The following is a 27,644-nucleotide window of genomic DNA, read 5'->3' on the forward strand; positions in this document are numbered from 1 at the left end:
GAATCTTTCTCTGTCTTTCACTGTCTCTTACTGGATTCACTGAGGCTCCAGTTCTGGGGTACTGAGGGGTGGCTGGGGCTCAGAGGAGCCTTTTGACACCCATCCTGGGGTCCAGATCCACTCCCCAACTCTCTCCACCAGCCTGGGATGCCCCTGGAGCCAGGGCACTGACCCCTGGGGGCTGGGCAGGAGGCTGTGCTCTAGGGTCCTCATGACAGAACACTACGCCCACCACTGAGCAGAAAGAGGGGGCCCTGGGCTGTGGGGGGAACCTGGGGGGCAACCCGTGTCCCCACTCACCCTCCACAGCCCAGCCCCCAGGCCCGGATCTGGCGAGGGACAGACATTGGAGCTGCCTGACGTGGGCCCCAATTCTGGGGGCCCATGGCACAGAGAGTAAGTATGGATGCATGTCCCCAGTCAGTCAGCATCACTGAGATCTTATCCTTCATCCCTATCCACCCAGTCTCCATTTCTCCAGCTCCTTGTTCTCACTCTCTGCTCCCACATCCTCCTATCTCCATCCCTCCTTCCCTCTCTGTTCCTAATTTCTGACTCTCCAGCTCTTGCTTATCTCTAGCACCATCATTCTATCCTGCATTCCTGTTCCCTATCCCACTGTTCCCCCTTCCCTACATCCCCTATTCGAATGTGCCCCCACCTCTCCTCCCTGTCTCTCTAGCTGTCTCACATCTGTCCTCATCTTCCTGTCCCCTATCCCTCTTTTTCTCCACCCCACTGTCCCTGCCTCCTGTCACCCACTGACATGTGGCCCCCTTCCACTTTTCCCCCCTCTTTCTATCCTCCATCCCCTGTCCTCATTTCTCTGACTCTCACTCACTCTATCCCCCCATCTCTAGCTAATTTCATGCCATACTTCATGCTTCCATCCCCTTCATACTTTTCCCCATCTCTCTTTTTTCCATCCCTCTACCTCCCCATCCCCTCTCTCCGGATCTGTCTCACATTTCTCTGCCCCATCCTTCCCTACCCGACCCCTTCTCTGTCTCTACCACTGTCCTCTATCTCTCTATCTCTCCAGTTCCATCTCTGCTCCTATCCTTAGGTCCCCATCCCTCTTCCCCTCCACCCCATCTGTCCAGTCCCTCAGGTCTTCCAACTCTTCCCCAGCCCCTTTTGCTCATTTATCACCTCCATCCATGTTTCTCTATCTCTATCTCAAATCTCTGTGCTCATTAGTTCTCCCCCCTTCCTCTGCCCCTATCTCTCCATCCTGGTGAAGTGTCTCTGTCCTCATCATTCTCCTCCCAGTATCTGTCCCCACTTGACCAAATCCTCATTCTTCTACTCCACCTATCTCCCCACTCTTTATCTTCACCCTCCTCTTTTTCAGGCTCTGTCCCCTCTCCCAGCTCTCTCTTCAGCTGTCTTACCTCTTTCTCTCCTCATCCCTCCTTTCTTCCATGCTTCTTCCACCCACCCTCTGTATTCCTGTCTCCTGTCTCTCCATCTCTGATTCCTATCTCTGTTCCACATACCTCTGTTTTCCATCTCTTCCTCCTCAGTCTCTGTCTCATATCTCTCTCTTCATCCATTCTCTCTCCCCTTCCTTCTCTCTCCCTGTCCTCCCACTCATTCCCCACTCCTTTTTCCCTCCAAACTGTCCTCCTGTCTCTCCCAATCAATCCCTCCTTCTGTCCATATTTGTCCCCCATGTCTCTGTCTCTCCATCTCTCTCACATCTCCCTACCTCTTGTTCCTCTATCTCTCCATTCTTCTGTATCTACTCTCTCTTTACTCCACCTCTGTATCTTATCCCTCTCTCCCCCATTTAGGTGCCCCATCCTTGTGTGTTTCAATACTCCATCCAAATCTCCCTCAACCTCCTGTTGAATTGTCACTCATACTTCTGTCCCCATCTCTCTGTTGCTCATTTCTGTTTTTCAGCTCTGTCCCCATTGGTCTATCTGTCCCACTTTTTGTCACCCACCTGCTTTCTCCCATTCACTTCAGTCCTTATCCCTTCGTTCTCATTATTCCTTCCTCACCTTTGTCTCTCTCTCTCTCTCTGTCCTGCTCCTATCCTTCAGTGCTACATTCTTCTTGCCCTCTGCCACTCTCCATCTCTCCTCTGTCTTTCCTTTTATCTCTCCCTTCATCTACCCTTGATCCCTTTCTCCCATCCTTCAGTCCTCATCCCTCTGTCCCTCTTTGCTCTTTCTCTCCATGTCTCTATGCTTCCATTCCTCTCTCCCTCCCTCTCTGTCCCTCTATCCTTCATCTCTCTGTCCATTATTCTTCTGTCCCCCATCCCTATGTCCCCATTCCCCTATCCTAATCCTTTTATCACCATCTCTAATTCTCCATTCTCTTCCCCTATTTCTCTTTCCCTCCATCCCTCATTCCCTGAAAGTCTCTTTCCTTCCATCAATCTACTCCTTCATGCCTCTGTTTCACATTCATCTTTCCTCACTCCTCTCCATCTCTCTGTCCCAGTCACTCTGTTCCCCCAAATCCTTCCAGTTATCCATTCCTGTTCCTCATTCTTCTTTTCCTCCAACCTTCTTTCTATCCACCTCTCTGGTCTCCAAGCCTGTTGACATCCCTGTCGCTCTGTCCATTAAGCATCCCATATCCCTCTGCACCCATTCTCTAGCCCCCACCTATTTGTCCTTCTACCTCCAGCCTCCATCGTTCCTCAGTGACTGACTGTTGCCCCTGTCCACTTGATCTCTGTCGCTGTTCCTCATCCTGCTGATCCCCATCTCTCTACCTCATTTCCCTCTATCCCTTTATCCCCCAGCCTTCCCCCCATCCTTTTCCCTATCTTTTTTCTTTTTTCATCCTTTTCTCTTTTCCTCTCCTTATTTCCTTTTATCTTCCTCTACATTATCCCTCTGTCTTCCCATCTGATGTCTCCCCAGTTTTCTGGTTCTGCCCCCTTCCCCCCACCCCATATGTGTCCATCTCCCTATTCCTCAGTTCTCTGGCCCAATTCCTTTGAACTTTATTTCTTTCTGTCACTCTATCCTCCATCCTTCTATCTCCATCCCTCTGTTGTCCCCCACTCAACCTCTCTATACCTCATCTCCCTGCCCCATCCCTCTTCTATTCCCCATCTCACTGTCTCTTCACTCATTTTTTCTCATCCCTCTTCTGCAATTGACTGTTCCTCAGCTCTGTCCCTCTATCCCTCTGTACCTTATTTTTCTCTGCCCCCATCCCTTTGTCTCCTATTTCTCTGTCTCTGCTCCCTCTGTTCCTACCTCCTCTGTCCCCCATGTCTCTGTCCCAATTCTCTAACATCTATCCATCTGTCCTTCCCTCTGTTTCTTCACTCTGTCCCTCTATCTCTGTCCTCATCCTTCTGACCTGCTGCCCCATCATCCCTCTGTCTTCATTCCATGCCCCCCCCAGAGCCCCATCTCTTTGTTCCATTCTTGTCCCTGATTTTGAAGAGGGGGAGGCAAGGAACAGGAAGAAGAGTTCAGGCTGAGCCCTGGGACATGTAGGAGAGGGAGAGGAAAGTGGAGAGCAGAAGGTCGGCTCCCTGGAGGAGATGAGTGTGTCAGTCAATGTCCTCTCCAGACTCTGAGAGATGGAAGGGGGCAGACAGAGCTTCTAGACACTGTCCCCCAGCTGAATAGTTGGGGTGCGACTTCTAAGTTGAGATAGACTCCTTCAGATCCCCCAGTGTCAGAGGAAAAGTTTAGAGCAGAGGTGTGTGTGTGTGTGTGTGTGTGTGTGTGTGTGTGTGTGTGTATGAAGAGCGTAATGTGTCTGTGTGTTTGATTGTGTTCCCCAGGCTGTATGGACCAGAACGTGGGGTAGGTGGGGGGAGTGGGTAAGTAAATTTGACTTTATTCGGATTAGTGTTCTGTAAATGGAGAGGGAGCTTAGCTTAAATTGTTTGGGATGCACACACAGTCTGCTAAATAGAACTGAAATGAAGAAGGCGGAGAAAAAGTCTTTATCTTCCTCCTCCTCCCAACACACACATGCAGAGGAATATGTAATAAGAAAAATGCACCTCAGACCTCACACACTAGGAAATACATTCAGAACCCAGGTGTTTATCCCATACACCTGTCTCTGGAGGCTCGCTGCTATTGTACTTTCTATGTATGAGTGTGTGTGTGTGTGTATGTGTGTGTGTGTGTGTGTGTGTCTGGGTCAGGGGATTCCTGGGCTTGGGTATTCCAAACTCAGACTGATTGATCCCTCCTGAATCATCCCCAAGGGATAATGAATCAATCTCTGACTATGAATGCTTTGAAAGGAAGTAAAGGAAGGGTGGGTACAGAGATACAAACAGAGACAGAAAGTGACAGGGTTAGTTCCACAGAGAAAGTCAGTAACTAAGTAGAGGCAGAGAGAGAGATACAGAGAGAAAAACAGGAACACCTACATGGACTAGCAGTAGTTCAGAGACAGCTCTACACTGATACAGTGATACGGCAGAAACCAGAGACAAGGATGGAAATGCAGACAGACAAAAACAGCTAAACAGAGACAGACTCCAGTAGACAGAGGTACCCTACCAGAGACCCAGATAGGGAGACAAAGACAGCTACCCCAAGGACAGAGATATTGATGCGGACAGAGACAGCGATAGGAAGAGGTAGAAAAGATGGAGATACTGAGGAAGAGGCTCACACAGCACATGGAGAGAAGGAATTTGGTGTGGCCAGAGGAAATGAGAAAATTCTCCGACGTCTCCCTCTTCCCCTCCCCAAATCCTACTGAGAAGCAAGAGATGTCCGGGCTTGTGAGAGAAGGGGTACAGGAAGGTGTCCGAGCACCCGAACGCCTGGATCCAGGGGCAACCCCTCTCATCCTCTCTTTTTCTCCCTCCCCTCTCACAGTACGATGAGCTGTATCCCGGCGTGGACAGCGCAGGCCTGGCCAACTTCTCGGATGCCGCGCCCCGAGGGAGCGGGCGGCCAGCTGTGCTGCCCCAGGCCCCCTACGGCCCAGCCCCGACCCCAGGGCCGGCCCGGAGCCGAGCAAGAGGAGGAGACGGACTGAAGAGCGAGAAAGACGAGATCTACGGGTGAGGGAGGCTTCTGGGGCCCTGCTTCGGTGGGTCCCCTCTTTCTGCGGGCATTGCTCTCTCTTGCATGTGTCTCTTTCTCCCTCTCGCTCTCTGCTGCTGCCTCACGGGGGGCCTCAGCCTAATTTAGGTGCTCCTCTCCTCCCCTGAGCCCCGTGGGTGGAGCCCCAGGCTGGGAACTGAACCCTGCCTCTCCCGGTGCCCTGCAGGCACCCGCTGTTTCCGCTTCTGGCTCTGGTGTTTGAGAAGTGTGAGCTGGCCACGTGCTCCCCCAGGGACGGGGTCGGCCCGGGACCTGGGGGCAGCCCGGGGTTGGGGCCCGGGGCAGATGTCTGCTCCTCCGACTCCTTCAACGAGGACATCGCGGCCTTTGCCAAGCAGGTGGGGCCCCTTCTCCAGGACCCTCTGGGCGCGGGTGGGGGGCGGGGGTATGAGGAGCACACGTGGAGACTGGGGGCTGGGAGGGTCAGGCAGCCCCCTGACGTGCACTCGATGCTTCCCCCTCCTCTGTCCCCTCCCATTCTCTCTCAATGTCATGTCTCAGGTCCGCATGGAGAGGCCTCTGTTCTCCTCTAACCCAGAGCTGGACAACCTGGTGAGAGCTTAGCGCAACTGCTCTAACTAACCCCAAAGCTTTGGTTTCACCCCAAACACCAGGCTTAGCCTGAGGTGCAGCACCCTCCTCCCTGGGGGGAGGGGCTAGGAAGAGCGTCATTAGGCCGTCTTTCCTCTGCTCCTTGGGGGCCTCATCTCTCAACCTTGTTCCAGGTCTTTCCATCTTCCCATCTCTATCTCTGTCTCTGACTCCATGACCCTTTATATCTCTGACTCTCTCTCTTCTTCTCTTTTCCTGTCTGCCTCTGTCTCTTTATCTTCTGGCATGTCTTGCTCTCACTGCTTCTGTCTCTCTGTCCCTGTCTCTGTGTCTCTCTGTGTCTCTGTATCTCCCCTCAGATGATACAGGCCATCCAGGTACTGCGGTTTCATCTGCTGGAGCTGGAGAAGGTGAGTGCTTGCCTTTTTCCTCTGCCCCTTCCCCACTGCTTGCTCCCCAGCTCACCTCTATTCCTGCCCCTACCCCCACCAGGTACACGACCTGTGTGACAACTTCTGTCATCGGTATATCACCTGCCTCAAAGGGAAGATGCCCATCGACCTGGTCATTGAGGACCGAGACCGAGATGGTGATGACTCCATTGTCCCTTGCAAAGCTGACCTGGATGACTTCCCAACTCCTGGCCCTGGGCTCCCCCACCAGGTGCAGCCTCCCCCCTTCACACACACACTCACACACACACACACACTTACACGCATGCACTCATACACACTCATACATGCACACACATACACACACACTTAGATACATATCCAGAGGTACACTTGGGAAAAAGTCACACACACTTAGGGATAGTCACACGCTCATAGTCCCACTCAGCCACAGAGAAATACAGACACTCAGACACACATACAGAGAGGTATTCAGTATGGCAAAATACAGCCACCCTCTCACATGCACATACTCAGATACAGTCATACACTCATGTCACACACTCAGATGCCCTTAGATCCACTTGGTCACACACTCAAATTGTACTCATTCCTCTTACAATCACATTCACATATAGATAATACATAAGCCTGGTTGGGGAGAGGCAAGGGTGTGGGTAGCCAGATGATCCTAGGTGAGGCCTGTGGGATGTCTAAACCCACCCTGTGTCATCCTATGCCTTGGTGGGGGATCCTTAACCCCCCAAATCCATACTAACCATTCTCTTTTCTCCTCAGAACAATTCCTGGGTTCGAGACCACAGTGACAGCGGATCTGTGCACCTGGGGACACCAGGTCCATCAAGTGGAGGCATGGCCTCCCAGAGTGGGGACAACTCCAGTGAGCAGGGTAAGGATGGGGGGGCAGGGAGGACCAGGCATAGACATTGACCAAGGAAGCTCCTGGGGTCCTTGTGGGGTGGATGGGGTTGGGCTTCCCAAGGCTCTGTTATGATGGGAGGCTCACTCTCCCTGTCAGGAGATGGGCTGGAGACCAGAGCAGCCTCCCCCAGCTCTGGGCCTGAAGATGATGAGCCTGATCATGACCAGAGGCAGAGTAAGAAGCGGGGAATCTTCCCCAAGGTGGCCACCAACATCATGAGGGCCTGGCTTTTCCAGCACCTGGCGGTGAGCCCCTTACCCCCTAGCACCTGCTCCCAGAGAAGGCACTGGACACATCTGGCCAGACCCACAATGAATCTGGAAGTGGGTCCCCCCATAATCTCTCTCTCTCTCTCTCACACACACATACACACACACACACACACACACACACACACACACACACACACACCCCAAAGATATCCCTCAGGCCTCAGGTATCCCCAGGTCTGGCCCAGCCTTAGATCCTTCCCTGGAGCCCCTAGCATCACTGGGTTTGGCTCAAGGGAAAGAAAGGCCTTTAATCTTTTCCTCTATTGGAATGTAAAGATATTGGGAGGCCCTGAACTTGGCCACTGTCTTCTCTTTCTCTTTGTGGGGATGATTCCTGGTCCATCTCCACCCTCTGTGTTGCCCCCAGCACCCCTATCCCTCTGAGGAGCAAAAGAAGCAGCTGGCCCAGGACACGGGTCTCACCATCCTACAGGTCAACAACTGGTGAGGAGCTCCTGAGGGGGGGAGAAGGGGGAGGGGGCTGGATGGGGGTGCCCAGGGCCTCCCCCTCCCTCTATCTCTCTGTCCCCATCCCTCCTCACTGTCTGCCTTCCCATCCAGCTCTGCCACCAACCCCTGAGCATACCTGGACCTGGATGCCTGTGTCTCTCTATGACCCTATCTGTGTCTCTCTCTGTCTCTTGCTGTCTCCCCATCTGTTGGTGTCTCTGTGTCTTCTCCCACAGGTTCATTAATGCCAGGAGGCGGATTGTGCAGCCTATGATTGACCAATCCAACAGGGCAGGTGTGTGTGTGTGTGTGTGTATGTGTGTATGTGTGTGTAAAAATAGGACTTGGAGCAGGAAAGGGACCTTAGAGACCATCTAGTTCACCCTCTTTAGACAGAGAGGAAAACTGAGTCCTAGAAAGGTGAGGGCAGCTGAGGGCAGAGATGGAAAATGACCCCAGGTCCTGTGCCTCCTCTCCTTCCTGGGCTAGACCACAAAGCCTCACTAGTCACTGCTGGGGTGGGTAGGCATGTCGTAAAGGGACCCCTCCCATGGATGTGTCATGTCCCCCTCACAGGCCCTGGCACAGCCTACAGCCCTGAGCACGCCCCAGCCCTGGGGGCCTTTGGCCCAGACCAGAGTCCAGGCCCTGGGCCCCCCATGAGGACCACCGGTAAGTCCTGCCCCCAGCCCAGGCTCCTCCTGCTCCCAGACCACAGAGATCTCCCCATCTACTCTGAGCCTCCCTTGGGGGCCCAGGACTCATGAATAATGCATAAGCTTCCTTTGCATGCAGGAGCCCACACTGTCCTAGTCCCACCCACTGTCCCTTCTTAAAGGGGCCCCACACCTCCTTACAGGGGGTGGATTTGGGGGAGGGTCTCCTTCCCCCACCTCTCATCCCCAGGGTCCATGGGCATGAGCGTGAGCCTGGACAGGCAGTGGCACTACATGTAGGGGCATCTGCAGCCTCACCCACTGACGGTGAGTGTCCTCCACAAATACCCATCCCCCTGGGTCTCCCAGTATAGCCAGCCCTGGGAGCAGCAGAAGAGGGGCAGCCCCCTGAGAGAGCGCTCTCCTGGGCACTGTCTGCATCCGGAGGGAACCCAGGCCAGGTGTGGGACTCACCTGGGAGCTGGGGAGGGTCTGGGGAGAGGAGTCTGCAGGGAGGGAGTCTGGGCTGCTCGCTGGTGGAGACCAGCTCCTGTCAGCACAGGCTGCTCGGCTCCTTCCCTCTGTCTCCTTCTCTTCTCCTGTCTTGCTCTCCCAGCATCTCTGCTTCCCATTTTCCCTTTTGGACTCTCCTTATACGCCTCTGTCCCTCAGCTTCTCCTTCCATCTCTGTCTCTCCCACATCTCTTCCCACGCCCTGTTTCCCCTCCCTCTCTCCTCTTTCTCCCTCTTTCCTTCTCCCCTTCGCTGTCTGTCTCTCAGTTTGTGGGTCTTCCTGTATCTTCATTATCTCTTTTTGTCTCTCCCCTCTCTTTCTGCCTAGTGTCTCTGTGTCCTTGTATCGGGGAAGCCACCAGGATGGGGGGGGGGGCGGGGCGCGAAAGGGAGAGAAGGGAGATCTGGGAGTCCCCGAAGCTCCTCTCATCCCCTGACCCTCTGCAAACCCCTTCTTTCCAAAGCCAGGACTCCTTCTCCGTGGATATGGAGGGTCCTGTGAGCTGAGCCCCCCATACACACCTGGGGCTCCCAGCCAGGGCCCGGCCTGATGCGGGCCGGGCCTGATGCCCTCCCACCTCAACGCCTACCTCCCCGGGCTCCCCGGGCTCCTGGGCTGGGACTCGCTGCACACTGAGCTATCCATGCCTCATGATGAGGAGAAGATACCCACTCCATCCTGCAGGCCCCTTCCCTGCTTCTCCCGAGCTCCAGACCCACTCGTGTTCCACCCTGGGGAGCTCCAAAAAGGGTGGGGGGAAGCTCAGAGGAGCGGGGGAAATGGTCCAGGCCCCTTCTTCCAGGCCTGGGCAAGAGAGGTCTTGGGACACAGACAGGGCAGGGGCCCCTCGGGTTTTTCCCTGTATTTCCCCGCTCTGTCCCTACTCTCTTTAGTCTGTCTCTGTCTCTTTCTCAGTCTTTTTTTAAAAAATGATAAAATCTTAAAAAAAAAAAAGATATCTTCCTCTCCAGCCTCTTTCCCTCCTTCAGTCTATCCTTCTGTTTGTTTCTTAGGTTAACAATGAAGAGCTGACTAGAGGAGGAAGGGGCAGCTGGCCCCTGGGGAGGGGGCTGAGGGAGGAGGGGGACAACGAGGCCGGATGCCTCTGGCCCATATGCTGTATCCTTCTCCCTCCCTCTGTTTCCGACGCTCAGTCTCCACCTTGGTACCTGGACCTCTGGGTCTCACCCCCATTTCTCTGTCTGTCTTTGTCTAGCTACCCAAGCAGTATTCAGCTGGGGCTGGAAACCTCCCCGGCACTTCACACAAAGGATGGAAGAGTCTGGGGGGAGGGCAGGGAAGTCGGGAGGATGACTGAGAGGCTTCACTGGGTGTGGCTTAGAAGAAGACTTTGGGGGGGCGTCCCCAGGTGGGAGGGTGATAAAGGAGTCAGCCCCCCCCTTCCTTCTTTCCTACCTCCTATTCCTATCTCTTCCCTTTATCATCTCAGCTGGAGCTGAGGAGGGGGAGAAGGTGGGGGCAGAATGTCAGAGCAGGAAGTACCCTTGAGGACCTTTCAATAACCCATCCCCTTCATCGAACAAATAAGCATCCGGAGGCTCAGGGCGGGGGATGTTTACCTGAGGTCAAAGAGCAAATCAGGGGGCCTAGTTCCCTGCCAGGGCTCTTTCCACCATTCTCCTATGGGTCCCCCCTAGACACTAAGAGCCCTTGAATCAGTAGTTTCTCTTAGGGGCTAGTCTTGGATCTTTTTTGGGAAGAGAAACTGAGGCAGATACAAAAGTTGGGTGTGGTGGGGGGAATCCTTCTGTTCTGGCTCTTAGCCCCTAATTCACAGAGGAATGAATGAACAGATGAATGAAAAATATTTATTAAGCACCTGCTGTTTGTCAGGAACTATGTATAGTGCTAGAGATACCAAAACAAAAGTCCCTCCTCTCCAAGAGCTGACTCTTAAAAGGGAGAGAGTCGGTGGGAAGGGTGTTGGGCCTGAGCAGGGCAGCTCTGGTGGGAAATAGGGGCTGGGGTCATCGAAAGAGAGTTCAGTGGGAGAACTGGCACACCACTGACCCATTGACTAGGATTGGCCTGACCGTGTGTGTGTGTGTGTGTGTGTGTGTGTGTGTGTGTGTGTGTTTGTAACCATGTAGCTGGATGATGGATAGCTTGGTCAGGATTCCCCACCTAAGCTGAGCCCATCCATCAAGACAGTGACAGGTAGGTGCATGTGTTTCTGTGCCTCTGTGTGTGCATGTGCATGTGTGTGTGTGTGTGTGTGTGTGTGTGTACAGACTCCAACCTTTGTACTAACCATAAAGGCCAGCAGATAGCCTCAGGACACATACACACACTACAACAGACACTACCCTGCCCTTGACTCCACACATGACCTTGGGCAGAGGTCCAGCACATATCTGATGACGAATCTCTCTCTAACATCTCTGATATGGAACCACCTGGCTGCTGCTCAACGACCCCAAGGAAGGACAAGTCCACTGCCTATCCCTTCCTCCCAGCAGCCTATTCTGGTTTCGAGCTGGTCTAGTAGGGAAATCTTTCCATCCAACTTTAATCAGCCTCTTCAAACGTCCACCCATCGTCCCAGTTCTGCCCTCCAGAGCCAGGCTCATCCCTCTTCACGTAATAACCCTGCCCTGTGCCCCCTGAGCATCCTCTTCTCCATACTAAGCATCCCCAGTTCCTTTAATGCACCACATAGTGTGGATGTGGGGCCCTTCTCCCTCCTGGTTCTGCTCCTCTCCAGATTACAGACAATCTTGCTAGACCTAAGTCCCTGGAACTGAGCACCATCCTTCAGACAGGGTCAGAGCAGAGGAGATCAGAACCATTGCCTCTCTCATGCAGAATATTATGCCCAAATATTATTATGAAGCTTAGGATGCCATTGGCTTTTTTGGCTAATACATTAGACTATCGACTACCATTAAGCTTGCAATCTTCTCCTCCCCCTCACTTTTAGCCTCAGTTTCTCTTTCTGTAAAATGATGGGGTTGGACTAGAGGGCCCTTCCAGCTTTGATGAGCTGGGTTCAAATCATGGCTGTCATTTCCTACTTGTTTGACATTGGGCAATATGGGACACATCTTAAGAGTGTGGTCTAGGTGGGAACTCTGAGGTCCCTGCCAGCTCTAAAGAACCATCCCAGGATGATATCTTCCCATCTACATCGGGCTGCCTCCAGGGGTATAGATCGCAGCCCTCCACACCTTCTAATTCTGCCCAGCACTCCTGGTCTTCCTTGCCGTCATCCATACAGGGTCCACCCAACACACCAGGAGGTCTTCCTCTAGATCTGAGGACACTGTGTGGATGTCCATTAGAGGCCGTCTCTCCTCCATTTTCAGTACACGACCAACCCATCTTTGCCAGTCATACATTTCTCTAATAATATTCTTTATGCTTCTTCTCTTAAGTGGGTCTTCATTACTCATAGGATGCAACCTGTTCACATCCACCAGACACCTCTCCGATGTTCTTTGAGGTATCTTTCACTTTAATTCACTGAGGTCTGTGGAAGTCATAGGTCATCCCTGGAATTTTCGATCATTTTTTAGTCATGTCTGACTCTCTGTGACCCCATTTGGGGTTATCTTGGCAGAGGTACTGGAGTGGTTTGCCACTTCCTTCTCCAGCTCATTGTACAGATGAGGAAACTGAGGCAAACGTGGTTAAGTGACTTGCCCAGGGTCACCCAGCTAGGAAATGTCTGAGGTCAGGTTTGGACTTAGGAAGGTGAGTTCTTGACTCCAGTCTGGCGCTCTATCCATTGAACCATATAGCCGCATTATTCCCTGGAATAAGGTGTCAGGTTTTTTCTGACTTTTAGGAAGAAACTTGGGTCACTAAAATCTCTGGACACATTCCTAAAAGCAATTCAATCTTATTTGCTCTTCTGGAGTTCAATTCTGGGTTTGGTTATTAGTCATGATCAGTGTCTGTAGAAGAGATAGGATTACAAAGTCAGATTCTAGGTAGATTGTCTTTCCATCTGCCTATGGATGAACTTTGATGACAAAATTCCATGAGGATGGAGATTCCATGATCCTAAAATTTTAAAATGGCTATGAAGTATTTCCATGATTCTATTAATTCTGCAATCCTACAGTTCTATGAATTCTGAGATTGTATGATCCTATGAATTCTGAGACTCTACCAAGTCAGAGAGATTCTATGATTTGGCAAAGCTATGATTTTTATGAACTCTGAAATCCTTTGATTCTGTGATACCATCGCTTTAAAATTCTAGGTTTTTAAGATGCTAATACTCAAGACTCTATGACCATCTAAGACTGGGAGGGTCCCAGAGACTCTTTTCCATCAAATCTGAAATTGTAGAAGCCCAAGATTCTCTGGTCTGAAATGTTGTGATTCTTTTCTTTTCTCTTCTCTCCTCCCTTTCTTTCCTTCTTTCTTTCCTTCTTTCCTTTTTTCTTTCTTTCTCTTTCTTTCTTTCTTTCTTTTTCTTTCTTCCTTTCTTCCTTCCTTTCTTTCTTTCTCTTTCCTTCTTTCTTTCCTTCTTTCTCTCTTTCCTTCTTTCCTTCCTTCTTTCCTTTTTTCTTTCTTTCTCTTTCTTTCTTCCTTTCTTTGTTTCTTCCTTTCTTTCCTTCTTTCTTTTCTTTCTTTCTTTCTTTCTTTCTTTCTTTCTTTCTTTCTTTCTTTCTTTCTTTCTTTCCTTCTTTTTATTTTGTCCAGATCTATGATTTCATTGGTTAAAGTCATTTCCTCTGTCAAGGAAACTCCCTCCACCAGTACAGGCAGACAACCCCTCCAAAGCTCAATATGGGCATGTCTAAATTGGAGAAGGGAACACTCATCATAGATATCTCCAAGCATCTGAAGGGACTCCTTTGTGGAGAAGAGAATGGACTGGTCCAGTTTGGCTGCAGAGGGCAGAACCAACAGCAATGAATAGACGTTTTGAAGAGGGAATTTAGGTTTGATGTCAGGAAAAGCTCCCTAACCATGGGAGATGTCCACAGGTGGACTGCCCTGCCTCCAGAGGTCATACATTTATAGCTAGAAGGGACCTTCAAAACTCTGGGGTCCAACTCCATAATCTTACAGATGGGGCAACTGAGGCACAGAGAGGTCAACTGACCTGCCTGCGGTCATACAGCTAGCAGTGGGCAGAGGTGAGGTCTTATCCCACATCTTCCTGACTGCAAAGCCAATGCCTAGTCTATGGGGGGCAGGTTTCCACATTCATCTGGATGACCATTTGTTGAGTATGTTAGAGTAGGGACTTCTTTCATGTATATTTTGGACTCAGTGGTTGCTAAGAACACTTCATCTCTCCAGTTCTGTGGTTATGTAGTGTTAGAGAATTTCCTGAGACTCCGAGAAATAATCCATTTACTCAGGATCACACAGGTGTCACAGGTAAGACTTGCTCAGGTCCTGCTGACTCCAAAGCCCACTGTGCAACAGCAATGCCCCATCGAAATTCTGATTCAAAGGTTCTACTATTCTACGAAATCTGAGATTGATTCTAAAATTCTGTGACGCTGAGACTATAATTTTTGAAATTCTCTGTTTTTAAGAGGCTGTGACTTTATAATTCCACGAAGTCTGAGATTCTATGATTCTGAGATGCTATTGCTTATCAGAGAAGGAAGGGAGACATGCTGGTGGTGGGATAGGGGTCCGGCCAACAGCAAGGATTTCCCAATCCAGCCTGAGCCTCCCTGAGATATCAGGCTCCCTAGCCCCCACTACTGTCCAGCATCCAGCCTCTGAGGGTTGGATGCTTCAAGCCTACCTAGTATGGGGCGGGGAGAGGCAAAGGAAGAGGATGCAGAAAGGAGGATGGGGGATTGGGGTGAGAGGGCAGGTAAAGAGAATTTGAGACCATCTGAGACTGGGAGGGTCCCAGAGACTCACTCTTCTCTGTCCTCTCATTGTATGGATGGTGAAACTGAGGCCCAGAGAAAGGAGAGTTCTTAGAGGGATGAGCTGTACTTGTAATGGAAGCTGTTTGAGGAGAAGAAACAGCTACTGTGTCACCTCCCCACCCAGTTTTCTCTAGGAGGCTCTAAGCTCTCCCCACCCTTTCCCATGACCTGGGGTCCTGCCGACTTCATTCCCTGTAATTAAACCAATTGGCTCCAGCAGTAGTGCAGATTGCTTAAGGAAGGGAGGTGGGAGGGAAGGTTAATGGTAGCTAAAAATACCTGTCCCCCTCCCACCCCCAGGACCCCTGGCCAGACCCCAGGCCCAGCCTTCAGCAAGACCAATTAGAAAGGGTAGGGTACCTGTGGGAGGCAGGGTAAGGAGATCTGAGCCGAGAGACAGAGAAAGGGAGGGAGAGAGGGAGGGAGAGAGAAAGAGAGAGAGAGAGAGACAGAATGTGTGTGTGACTGCGTGCAAATGGGTACCTTCGGGTACATCCTGCACTGTCTGTGGAATGCTGTTATGCCTCCTTCTGGGTGTGCGTGTCTCTGTGTCTCACACAATGCTGGCCAACGCTGTGAGCCCCTTAAAGTGATACAGACCACTAACCAACCAATCAACAAGCCTGTATTCCAGCATCCAGGAGACTCGGTGGATAGAGCCCTGGGCCTGGAGTCAGGAAGACCAAATTCAAATCCAGCCTCAGACACTTTACTCACCTCTGTCTGCGTCAGCGTCCTCGTCTGTTAAATGGGGATGATCATTGTGCCTACCTCCCAGAGTTGTTGTGAGGATCGAACGAGCATTTTGCAAACCTTAGTGAAAGTTAGCGACTGCTATGATTTTTACTACCCTGAGAAAATAATTGAGCTCCATAGACGTCAGTCCCTTCCTCTGCACTGTGAGGGGGGCTAGACCAGCTGGCTCTGAGGTTCCTTCCAGGGTCTGTGGACTTAGGAAATCGGTTTAAGGGTCAAGAATTGTCCAGAAGAACTACGCTCCCAGGTTCCCCTAGGGGAGATGTGTGTCTGCTATGGGAGTCAGAGATAATGCTGAGTCTCTAAATTAGCCCAGACCCACTTTCCTTTCATTCATTTGTTCATTCATTCACTTTACACAGGCTCTTCCCATTCTTTGAGCCCTGAACCCCTTGAGACAAACTGGTGAAGCCTCTGGATGCCTTCTCATGATTTTAAATGCATTAAATAAAATGTAGAGGATTACAAAGAAAACTAATTCTATGGAAAGTCAGTTTTCTAAATATTTTTTCAAAGTTCATAGTTAAGAACCCTTCCCCACCTCCCCTCCCCCACCCCATGTCCCCTCTGCCACATATCAGCAGAGCTGACCTCTAATTACCCCATTGTACACGTGGGGAAACTGAGGCGTGGAGTCTGGCAGATGCCAGTCAGCAAGTGCAGAGTCACACCTCCTGAGACCTAGGTTTCCACTGGTCCCTTCCAGGGACGTGGGAAAGACAAAGCAATTCTGAGAGACTCAGGACACCTGAGTTCCCTTGGGGCCTTTCCCTCTATATTCTTTCATGTTTATTTTCTTTATAATATATATACATATGTATATGCTACACTCACATACTCCTTGAGAATAGAGGTTGATACATTCTTTGCAATCCAAAGTAGGCACTTAAAAATGCTTATTAGTTTGTTGATTGTCCTTAATATAATAGGAAAACTTATATATATGGATATGTGTATATAAGTATACATGCATACATATATATACATATAGCTTAGTTATATACATGTATGCATGTGTGTGTATGACTGTAAGTTTAACAAAACCCTTTCCAAACATTTTCTCTAGGCCTCCAAAGCCCTCCACCACCTGGCTCCAACCTATCTTTCAAGCCTTATTATATTATATAATAATCTCCTTCATATACTCTATATTATGGCGAAACTGGCCTTCTTGCTGGTCTTCCCATGAAATACCCCATTTCTGATCTCTGTGCCTTTGCCCAGGCTGTCTCCCGTACCTGGAATGCCCTTCCTCCTCATCTCTGCCTCTCAGAAGCCTTAGTTTACTTGAAAGCTCAGGCCTTTTACAATCCCGATAGGTAGGACCATAGTGCATAGAGTGCCAGTCCTGAAGTCAAGAAGATTCATCTTCCTGATTTCAAATCTGACCTCAGATACTTACTAGCTGTATGAACCTGGGTAAGTCACTTAGCTCTGCCTCAGTTTCCTCATCTGTAAAAAGAGCTGGAGAAGGAAATGGCAAACCACTGCAGCCAAGAACACTCCAAATGGGGTCACTAACGGTCAGGCCCGACTGAACAACAGGGCTCTTTTATGCCCCCTGGTGTTTTCTCCAAATTATATTCCATTTATTGTATATATATTTTGTACAGAGAAAGTCAGCACAGTATATCAGATAGAGAGCTGGTCTGGGTTCAAGTCTCACCCTGACATCCTGGGAAGTCACTTAACCTCTCAAGGGGTCTAGACAACGCCCCAAGTCTACGACTTTACCAGGAGGTAAAAAAAAACCCACACTGGCAGAGGGGTTTCCTATAGCACTGAAATCACACTCCCTGTCCTTGTGTTTACTTATGAGGCAGCTGGGTAGTTCAGTGGCCAGAGCACTTGCAAGGCTTTGTGATACCCCTCCCCCCCAATAGAAGGGCAAGTGGAGGACAGTGAAGGCTGAGCCTTGGCAGGGCACAATCCATGCTATGATAAGGGGCCAGGTACTCAAGGGAAGAAGACAGGCTACAGTGGATCTGGTTCACCAAAGGGTCAGGATGGGGAAAGGAAGAGAGTGGATTCAGTTCAGGAGGGATGGCCTGGGAAAGTACCCAAGGTCCAGGTGAGGGGGGTGGGGTGAGGGGTTGCAGGGCAAAGGGAGAGGTGGGAGAACAGCAGATTATGATCAGAAGGACTTTCCCAGTTCCTGAATGTGGAAGCTGAACCCTTGTGGGTTATGACAGGATCAGGGTATGACTCTGTGGCTGAAGTGGACTAGCAGAGAGTCATAGGAACTGGGGGGTCAGAGGGCTGGAGGGAGCATCAATATACACAATCAAATCCCTTAATATAAGAGGAGGAATTAGGGAAGAGAGAAAACTTGTGAGCCATGGACTGAACTCACTGAGGAAGGAAGGGGAGCAGCCTGGAGGTCTGCAGACAACAGCCCCCAGAATCTTGATCCAGTGAGAAATAAGAATGGACTGATGTTCAAAGGACTTGGGTTCCTGAATGATGGAGGTGGGAGGCAGAGCCGGGAAAGGCCAGTGGAAACTCGGAGGATTTCCAGCCAAGTCACCAAGATGGTTTCAGGGAGAGCAAGAAGATGAAGAGGGTGGGAAGGAGAAAAGTTTGAGATGAAATCAACTTTGTTAACTATGGAACAGGCATTCCAGAGAGCACAGTGAAAGGGTGGGTAGGTCTAGAGTGGGGCATTTGGGTGGTCCGCTTGAGTGGGATGGGAGAAAGGGAATGGCAGTGGTGCCTGGGAACGGGGCTTGTCCATTGTCAGCTGGGAGTTCAGAATCCCTGGCATGGGCAGAGGATGGTGGGGGGTTGGGAGGATACTAGTCATTAAAGAATGAGTTTGCACAGATTATCAGTGATTGGAAAGAAGCCCACTGAGGGAGGCTGAGGATTCCACTGGGTTAGTATTATCAGGTAGTAATCGTTAGCTCCCCTCAGGCCCAGACAGCAGGCAGAGATAGTCCTGGGGCAGTGCCCACAGGAGGCAGGAGCTATCGGCAGGTTCTAATCTGGGAGTGGCCTCCAAGACCTAGATTTGTGGCAGAAAGCACTCCCTAGGAAGACCCTGGAGAAGCTACAGATTCCCTTCGAAAGCAACACTCCCTAACTGGCCTTCGAAGATTTCCCCTCACTCCAATTTGTCCTTGACACTGTAGCCGGCAATGTCCTGAAGTGTCACTCCCCCCTACCCCCACCTTCCTGATGAATTCCAATGGTTCACATAGAAACTTCCAGTAAAGGGCTGAAAATCCTTCCCAGCCCGGCCCCAAGCCCCTTATCGACCCCTCCCCTCTAACTTGCTCCATCTCCACCATTTGCGCTTGCTGTACTCCATACCTGGAACGCTGGGACCCTTTACCTCCTAATCTAGGCTTCCTTCAGGGCTTAGCTGTCACCACCCCCCACCCCCGCTTCTGTCCGAGGCCTTTCCAGATCGCCGGCCACCCTCCTCTCTGAGATTCCCACCTATCCATCTTGCCCTTTTCTTGGCTTAGACTCGGAGCTCCCTATGGACCGGGACTGGCTTTTGCATTTCTTTGTCTCTCCAGGACTTAGCCCCGTGACTGGCACGTGGTAGGCGCTGAATAAACATCTTCTTATATGTTTTGCATGATTGCACATGTATAATCTATATCAAACTGCTTCCTGTCTGAGGGAAGGGGGGGGGGGGAGAAGAGAGGAGGCAAGGAAAGAATTTTGAATTCAAAGTATTTTTTAAAAATAAACAGCTTGTTAATTGCAGTTGAGTTTGCAAAATGAGATTGCTAGCTCCTTGAGGGCAGGGGCTGTCTTTTGCCTTTCTGGATCCCCAGCGTTTAGCACAGCCCCTGGCACATAATACGAGCTAAATGTGTTTACTGGAGGCATACTGCAGAGGCGTGGAGAGCGGCCAGGGGTGGTGGAACTGGGTGCCTGCCGAGCCAGACCGGCCCACCTACACGGGGGAGGACCAGTTATAGTCGACCTGAGCACCCTTCAAAAGCCATCAGCGCAGGGAGAGAGGGGCTGCACTCTGCACCAGAGTACCCAGCCCCCGCGAGGATGAAGTTATCGGTAAAAGCAACGGACGGAGCACCCTCCCCACCCTGAGCTGGGATCTGGCGGGGAGGGGAGAGAGGCTCCTCCTCGGCAAGGGCCCGCCCAGAATTCAGGCTCTACCATTTTTGCCCCAAGAGAGGGGGAGCAATCTAGGGAGAGAGGCTCCTCTGGCTCCTCTTGGGTCCCCGCAGCGTATCTAATCCTCATTTGGTCACTCCAACACCCGACTTCCGCCGCGTTATAGGCGAAGAAGGGGGCCTGTGTCAGCTCTCGGACGGTGTTCCCCTGGCTCTCCTCCCAGGTCTCCCCCCCCGCCGCGTGAGAACAGTGGAGGCGCCCCATGGATCGCTTTGTAATAGTTGCTGACCGCAGCGTTCTAATTTGGAACGCTGGCGGCGCCGGCGTTCTATAATCCTGCAGCGCACTAGCGGGTTCGGGACAAAGCCGGGTCTCCAGCCATGGCGCTCAAAGTGCATGTGGTTTACTGGTGAGCGGCTCCGGCACTTGGGGATCCCCTTGGGGAGGCGTACATGGCGGGGACGGGCTGCGACGGGGCCCCCACCCACCCACGCCCGTGTGCACGGGGGCCAGTCCAGCAGAGAGCTCCTCTCTGGAACCTTCCAGGGGAGCCAGAACTGGGGCTGGGGGTGGGGAGAGAGTGCCGGAGTCGGGGGTTGGGGGGGTGGGGTGGGGTTGCTGCACACCTTGGGGAGAGGAGGCACCCAGCGGGCCCTTCTGTGGGGGTGGAGGGGCTCGGAAGGGAATTCTTCTCCCTTCCTTTCTTGTTGCATTGAGTGTTTTCATCCTAACCGAGGTTCCTTTCTTCTCCCCCCCCCACCCCTGTCTTTCTCCGATGTACCCCATCTGCTAGCGGTGCCTGAGGTTACAAGCCCAAGGTCAGTGTCTGGGATTGGGCGGAGGGTGGAGGAGGGGAATGATAGGGGAGGGCCGCGTTCCAGCCCCCGCCCTGTGTAATCAACATCCCATCTCCACGTGCTCTATTCCAGTATCTGTTGCTGAAGAAGAAGCTAGAGGATGAATTTCCCGGCCTCCTGCACATCGTGAGTGACTCGTGGTGGGAGCTGGGGGGAGGGGTGTCAAGTAACTAGAAATCTTAGCACCGAAGATTCCGGCCTAAGATGTCTGCTCAGCGAGCACGGTGGGGCAGGGAAGCTCTTACCCCAGCTCCCCATCTGGAAGCTTTGCATTTTCACTCTTTGTCCTGTTAAATGGGCGCTGACTTGTGGGCGGTACCCTTGTAAAGCCAGTGCCCTGGCCCACAGCTCCTGGGGCATTGCCTTAGTTATGGCAAACACCTTGTCCCAACCCACTTCGGGCTGTCCCAGAGCTGGGGTGGGGACGGTGGGGGAAGGGACACTGAGGGCCTCAACCTCTTTTCTCCCTGCCTCCAGAATGGCGAGGGGACCCGGGAGGTCACCGGCTTCTTTGAAGTAACAGTTGCTGGAAAGCTTGTACATTCCAAGAAGGTGAGTGGGGCTGGGGCTGGGTCTTCCATTCCCATCCTTCCTGTCAGGTCACTGCCTTGGTGACCTGAGGCCAGCAGCTGCCTCCATGAGGAGGAGGGAACGGCCCTCTGCACAATGGAAGCATTGAGCTGTGGGGGAGACTGTGGCTGGAGGAGCTGGGAGGGGCACCCCGTTCCTGCTTATCCCTTCTCTGCTCCCCAGGCTGGACATGGCTTCGTGGACTCCTCAGATAAATACCTTCGTATTGTGGCAGAGATCAAGGCCGCCCTAGGAAAGTGAGGCCTGAAGGCAGAGGTGAGGGGGCCCCTGGGGCAGCCAGGCCAGAGATGGGGCACAGGTTTTAGGGCTGCCACAAACTCCTCCCCTGACCTGAGGTGTGACTTTACCCAAATAAAAGTGGGGGCTGGGGTGGACCACCTCATTCCAGGCTTCCAGTTCCCACAGATTCTTTTCACTGGTCTTACCAAGCCTGTGTCCAACCTTGAAATCTGGCTGCCCTAACCCTCCCCTTTCTTCTCTCCCCTAGCTCAGGGGCCTTGTCCCCATCCCTGCCCACGATGCTTTATGACGGGAAGGATTGAAATGTCCTCTGGATCCCAGGTTCTTCCCTGAATCCTTGCATCCATCGGGCTGGGGCTGAGATGGATGCCCCTGGATCCTGCGCCAAGTGTGTGTGTATGTGTGTGTGCGGCCCCTTGTCCAAGGTCTCTCTGTTCTCTGGGTCTATTACACTCCTCTTGGATTCCTGTTTTTTCCTGCACCAACTCAACCCAAATGCTGTCTTCCTCACTGAGGTCTTCCTTCCTTAGCCCCTCCTGGGTCTCTTAGACCTTCCCTCTTCCCTGCTTGAGGCTTAGCTCTCCTGCCCAGCGTTCTGGGTTCTCAGACATCCCTTCTGCAAAATGAGAGGGTGACAGCCTCAGAGTTGCCTTGTACATTGGAGAAGGGCCTTTTCCACCTTGACTGGAGATGGAGGGAGGCTCCCGCCTGGCCTGGTGTGGCCCAGGAAGGCCCGTTGGAAACCCAGAAAAACGTATTTACCACAAGGGCTAATTAATAAATGTAAAAAGAATTAAGTTTCAGTTGTGTCTGTGATTCTGGTCTTGTGCTGGGAGAGGGGTGGCAGCTCCCAGGGTCTCCAGGTCTTGTTTTCCTATGGGCCCCAGGCTCTTCCTTTCCCAGGTCCAATTCAGCAAGCATTTACTGTAGGTGAGCTCTGTGCTAAATCCTGGGGAATTTAAAAAAAAATGCAACTCAGCCTTCCAGGAGCTTACTGAGGGGATGGATTGGATGAAGTGACTATGGACAGTCCAAGATTATTTGAGGTCCCTTGATAACTGAGAGGTTTGGGAACTGCTTCCCAAAGGCTGTCTCAGATGAGCTAAGCCTAGAAGGAAGCAAGGGCTTTTTACAGGCAAGGTGGAAGTGCATTCTTGGCATCAAGCACAGCCTGGGCAAGAGCGTAGAGGTGGGAGATGAATTGTTGAGGTTATCAAAGAGCTAAAATAGCAGGTATGAAAGGGAGGAGTAATGTGAAGAGAGCTTGGGGAAGGCTGATTGGAGCTAGAAGGAAGGGTTTGATGGGAGGGAGGGGGGTTAGTACTTCATTCTAGAATAACTAAGGAGCCATTGACAGTTCTGAAGTGGGTGAGTAACCTGGTCAGACTGTACCAGCCCTGTGGAGCAGAGATTAAGAGAGGAGACACTAGGGAATTGGGAGTCCAATTTGGGGGGGGGGGGAGATTGGACTGGATCTCGAAGTTCTCTGCTTAAATTTGTTTTAGAATGGTGGTTTAACCACAATTGGGTGGCTGGATTTGGGGTGTGGGTAGGGCCAGGAAGTTCAAATCTGGCCTTAGGCACTTACTAGCTGTGTGACCCTGAGCAGGTCACTTAACCCAGTTGGCCTTGGTTTCCTCATCTGTAAAGTGGTCTGAAGAAAGATATGACAAAACACTCCAGCATCTGCCAAGAAAGTCTCAAATGAGGTCACAAAAAGTCAGACAGGACTGAAAAACTACCTAGTAGTGGAGGGAGTTTCCACACCAGAAGTTACCCTTCCCAAAGCACCCTCTCTCTCGATCTGCCTCTCTCTTCTCTCTTTCTCCCTCTCTCCTCTCTCTTTCTCCCTCTCTGTCTCTTTCTCTTCTCTCTCTTTCTCTGTCTCTGTCTCTCTCTCAAGTAATGTGCTATAACCATTGGTTCTTAACCCTTTCTAGGTCAAGGAAGGACCCCTAAGCTAATGGACCTCTTCTGAGATTCATGTTTAGTTTGTTTTTTTAATCATAATTGAAGAAAATGCTAGACTCCAGTGAGAGAGTTAGATGCAATTTTTTTCCCATCCAAATTCATGGACCCCCTGAAATCTATCCACAAACCCCAAGTTAAAAATTCCTCCTCTAGAACTTTGCCAGAAATTGAGATAGAGTTCGCTGGTCTAGTCTTCACAGAAACCACTCACCTCCTTTTTTTGAAAATCAGAATATCTGCCCTTGTCCAGTCTTCTCCAGCTCTCCCTTCCTCCATGACTTTTCAGAGGTCACTGACGGGAGCCTGGGGATCACTTTTGCCTGTTCTTTCAGTGCCCAAGGTTATGGTTCACCAGGGCCAGGTAACACAATTGAATGAGGGAAGCTGGGGAGCTCCCAGTCCGTCCTCACTGATTTGGGCTCTCTGCTCCCCATCGGGCATCTTTGTTCTGCCCCGTTCCAGTGTGCAGAGATCACCCTCCCTCGCAGAGAAAACAGGCAAATTAAAAACCAAACAGCTCTGGCTTCTCTCTGCTGTCAGCCATCATTGTCCCATCCACCCGAGGGATATCTGGTCCTCTCCCTCCTTCCATGTTTCTTATTCCACTTTTAAAATAATTTATTTTCCAATGAATGAACATTTATTTTCTCCTCCTCCCGCCCCTCCAGTTGAAAAGAAGAGAAAAACAAAATCTTTGTGACAGATAGGCATTGTCAGACAAAACGAATTCCTGCATTGTGCATGTCCAGAAATGATTCTCTTGGCCATGCCCCAAGTGATAAATGTTCAAAGCATATACGTGTAGTACTCAAGGGAAGACGACCAAGCTAGCTATTACCACATTAAAAAAGAATGCTCAGTCATTTAGAGTAAAGCAACTCTCGCGTACCACTCCAAAAGTTGACAAAAAAATGAGAGACAAATATTGGTGAGGCTGTGGGGATGGGCATGCTACTGCCCATTCATTGGCAGGTAAAGCTAGTTGTTCTTTGGACCAGCCATTCTGGAACTCTGTCCCCCGAATTATTAATTGTGCATACCCCCTGACCCAGAAAGATGCCCCCAAAGAGATCAAAGAAAGAGAAAAAGGACCCAAATGTACCAAAATATTTGTGGCAGCATTTTTTAATCATGGCAAAGAATTGGAAACTTACAGGATGCCCATCAACTGGGGAACAGCAGAACAAGCTGCAGTATATAAAGGTGATAGAATACTTTTGTGGTACAAGAAACGAAGGGGATGTTTTCAGAGAAGCTTCGGTGACTCGGCTGGCATCACACAGCCATTAAGTGTCTGAGGTTGGATTAGAACTTGGATCTTCCTGACTCCAGGCTCAGTGTTCAATCCTCTTCACCACCTGGCCCCTCCATAGACCTTGTCTCATCAAGTCAGTGATAATGATGAAATCAAATTTATCTCCACTTTAGGACCTCTAAGTTCTTTTTGTTTATTAACCATACTTTGTGCATTTGTGTATAGACATCTGAAGTCATGGGTTTTTGTCTCCTGTTTCTGAGTCTCGGCTGCTATTCTGCTTAGAGTATAGCTACTGGGTATGGTATCTAGCTCGGTGGAAATAAATAAGTCTTTTCTTCTCAGTATAAAGTTTGTTTTTGGATTAAGTTTGCAAGATTACAAGCAAACATTCTTAGCGTCCTTTGCTAGATACACTCCATCCCTGGCCAGGGAACTGCTATTTCCACATTTTAGGTCATGGTTCAGAAAAAAAATCCAAATCCCTTTTTCAGATATCATCTTAACCAGCTGTTCATTCCCTTCATCCTTCTCCTTCTTCTGTGGGTAGCAGCCCACATGTGCATCACGTGGGCCACGTGAGACCTCCAGTATCTCGCCCATGACTAGTCTTTGACTGAGCTATGTTCCTTCAGACAGTACCCCTACTGTCTCTGTAAATAATCACAAGCAGCGAGTCAGCTCTGCTCCAACAAGCTTGGGGAGGTTCTCTGCTGAGTCTTGGACACGTGCCCCAGAAAGGCAGCAGATTTCTCCAGCAATCACCAATGCCACTACTCTCCTCCCACCTTCTACCAGAAGCCTTTCCCGATCCCCCTCAACGCTGGTGCCTTCCTCAATAGACAGTCTATAGTTTTCTTTTCCTTTTTTTTTTTTTTTTTGCATGCAGTCTCCCCCATTAGACAGCTCCTTGAGAGGAGGGACTGTGTTTTTGTCTTTCTTTATATCCCCAGTCCTTAGGTACTGCATACAAGTTTGACTGACCCACAGTGGATGGTCTCTTACCTTGCAGCACCTGTGGATATCCTTTAACATCCTCAGAAGACAAGCAGCCCCTTCCTCCTCAGAGCATCTTGAACTCTCCTTTTTAGGTAGAGCCTCCAATGCCTTTCTTGCCCTCTACCATGTTCAATGCTCCTTCCTCCCTCTCTCAGATCTCTGCCACATTCTTCCCCACCCCAATCTCTGGACACAGGTCGGGTTTCCTTCTCTTTTTTAGGGAGTAATCACTTCACTGTCCTTAATAATCTGGAAGGTGAAGGAGCTCTCTCTCCAAACTTCGAGCCTAGATTTCAGGCCTCGGGGCTGTGCAAACATCTCACTCTAAAGGGCGTCCAGGTAGGAATTTCCCCGCTGGCCACGCTCCCTGGAAGGGAGGCCCCGTCTTTGTTTTTAATGTTTACTGAATTGTCCTTCAGAACAGGCCAGGCAAACTGCTTCCAGGGAATGCCACCTCCAGGGGTCACGGGATCATAGATTCAGAGCTGGGACTTTTGAAGTCATCAAATTCACACATACACACACACACACACACACACACACACACACACACACTAGCTCGTGCCTTTTTTTTTTTTTTTTTAACAAATAAGGAAATTGATGCACAGAGAAGTGAAGAGACTTGGCCTGTCACCCAGCTAGTAAGTGGATCAGGTGGGATTTGAATCCAGTCTTCCTGACTCCAGTTCCAGCCCCCATCCTTATCCCACACTGACTCAGATGGATTCCTTCCTAATTCCACCTTCAGACAGAATCTTCCCTCAGTTTATTTCGCTCTCCTTCAACTTTTCCCTATCTTCCCAAATTTCTTCTCAATAAATTCAATCTCTGACCTTCTTCACAATGACAAAGCCCTCCGAATGCCATCCAGAATTCCTCGGGTTTTTCCTTCATTTCACCTTCTTCTGCTCGGCGCTCCTACAACCGGTTGTGCTGTTGTTTGAGGGGAGGGTCTTATCCCCCTTAGCAACTAAGACAGTGGCTGGCACAAGGTAAATACCTAATAAACATGCGTTAAATGGAATTGTATTAAACATCGATCAAGGCAGAAAACTAGATTTTTGCTTTCCTAAGATGTCTGCCATTAGCACGGACGATAATCAACACATTTATATAAAGCAGTAATAGCTAGCCTTTACATAGTGCCTTCTATGGGCCAGGTAATGCGCTGAATCCTTTATAAATATTATTTCATCCTCACAACCACCCTGGGAGGGAGGTGCTGTTTTTATTCTCCTTTTACACATGAGGAAAGTGACTTGCCCAGGGTCACACAGCTAATAATCTGTGGCCACATCTGAACTCAGGTCTTCCTGATTCCAGGGCTGTCAGATTTATCCACTGAGCCACCTACCTGCCCCTACCCCCCAAAAACAAATATTAATTTATTTTATAAACCCTTAAAGTTTTGCAAAGCGCCTTGCTTTATCTCATTGGCTCCTCCTAACAAGTCTGCCATTAGGTGCTAATTATTAATATCTTCATTTCACAAATGAGGATACGGAGACAGAGAAGCTAGGCGCCATGCCCAGGGCCATTGAGCTAACTAGGATCTGAGGTAGGATTTGAAATCGGGTCTTACTCCCTCCAACTCCAGCACTCTGTCCACTTCACTATCTACTGTCTCTAGCTCCACTATAGGCTCTAAATGGAAAAGGGATGGCCTGTGAATGCTGAAATCCTTTGGATGCTTCCCTCTAAGGACAACATTGTACTGATTGTAACAGTCTCCTTTATGTAGAGGACTCAAGTCTGGCCTGACATGCCACACATTAAAAACCAAATGGATGAAAAATGTTTATTGTTCAGCCTGTGGACATGACGATTTGATGAACAACTCATTTATTGTGTTGTTTTTGGGTATGGACATCTTTGACAGATACTGCAGATGAAAAATGAGCCAGGCTCAGGATCCAGTGGATTGTATTGAAGGTCACATAACTAGTGTCTGAGGCTGGATTTGACCTTGTCTTCCTGACTCCAACTTCAGCATTCTATCTATAAAATAAAAACCTATCTTTTAAATGGTGATATTCTGCAACTCTCCCAAAGAACTACAAAGAAGCCACCACTCTTAATTGGCAGAAGTAACTCAATGGATAGCGCACTGAGCCTGGAGTCAGGAAGATCTGGGTTCAAATCCAGCCTCAGACACTTCCTAGCTGTGTGACCCT

General features: G+C 50.4%; 2 protein-coding genes across 2 annotated transcripts; both read left to right on the plus strand.

The window, feature by feature from the left end:
• The first annotated feature begins 384 nt into the window (after nucleotides 1-384).
• Nucleotides 385-8,433, plus strand: MEIS3 (Meis homeobox 3). Its single transcript, XM_036745950.1, has 11 exons — nucleotides 385-396; nucleotides 4,827-5,014; nucleotides 5,224-5,395; nucleotides 5,559-5,609; nucleotides 5,969-6,019; nucleotides 6,102-6,272; nucleotides 6,800-6,911; nucleotides 7,041-7,189; nucleotides 7,584-7,660; nucleotides 7,903-7,961; nucleotides 8,243-8,433. The coding sequence occupies exons 1-11, from the start codon at nucleotides 385-387 to the stop codon at nucleotides 8,431-8,433; spliced, it is 1,233 nt and encodes a 410-aa protein (XP_036601845.1).
• An 11,408-nt stretch (nucleotides 8,434-19,841) lies between these two features.
• SELENOW (selenoprotein W) lies at nucleotides 19,842-22,048 on the plus strand. Its single transcript, XM_036745595.1, has 6 exons — nucleotides 19,842-19,966; nucleotides 20,351-20,375; nucleotides 20,487-20,540; nucleotides 20,892-20,966; nucleotides 21,168-21,260; nucleotides 21,493-22,048. Exons 1-5 carry the CDS (start codon nucleotides 19,938-19,940, stop codon nucleotides 21,243-21,245), a joined length of 261 nt encoding a protein of 86 aa, XP_036601490.1. The 5' UTR covers nucleotides 19,842-19,937; the 3' UTR covers nucleotides 21,246-21,260; nucleotides 21,493-22,048.
• Nucleotides 22,049-27,644: the final 5,596 nt, after the last annotated feature.

The sequence above is a fragment of the Trichosurus vulpecula genome, chromosome 2 (assembly GCF_011100635.1).
Source record: "Trichosurus vulpecula isolate mTriVul1 chromosome 2, mTriVul1.pri, whole genome shotgun sequence".
NCBI classification, from domain to species: domain Eukaryota; kingdom Metazoa; phylum Chordata; class Mammalia; order Diprotodontia; family Phalangeridae; genus Trichosurus; species Trichosurus vulpecula.

What these genes read in the sequence shown, in the direction of transcription:
- MEIS3 (XM_036745950.1), top strand. An exon ending in GAGAAAGACGAGATCTACGG is followed by an intron (nt 5,015 to 5,223) that starts GTGAGGGAGGCT and finishes GGTGCCCTGCAG; the next exon opens with GCACCCGCTGTTTCCGCTTC. An exon ending in GGCTTTTCCAGCACCTGGCG is followed by an intron (nt 7,190 to 7,583) that starts GTGAGCCCCTTA and finishes TGTTGCCCCCAG; the next exon opens with CACCCCTATCCCTCTGAGGA.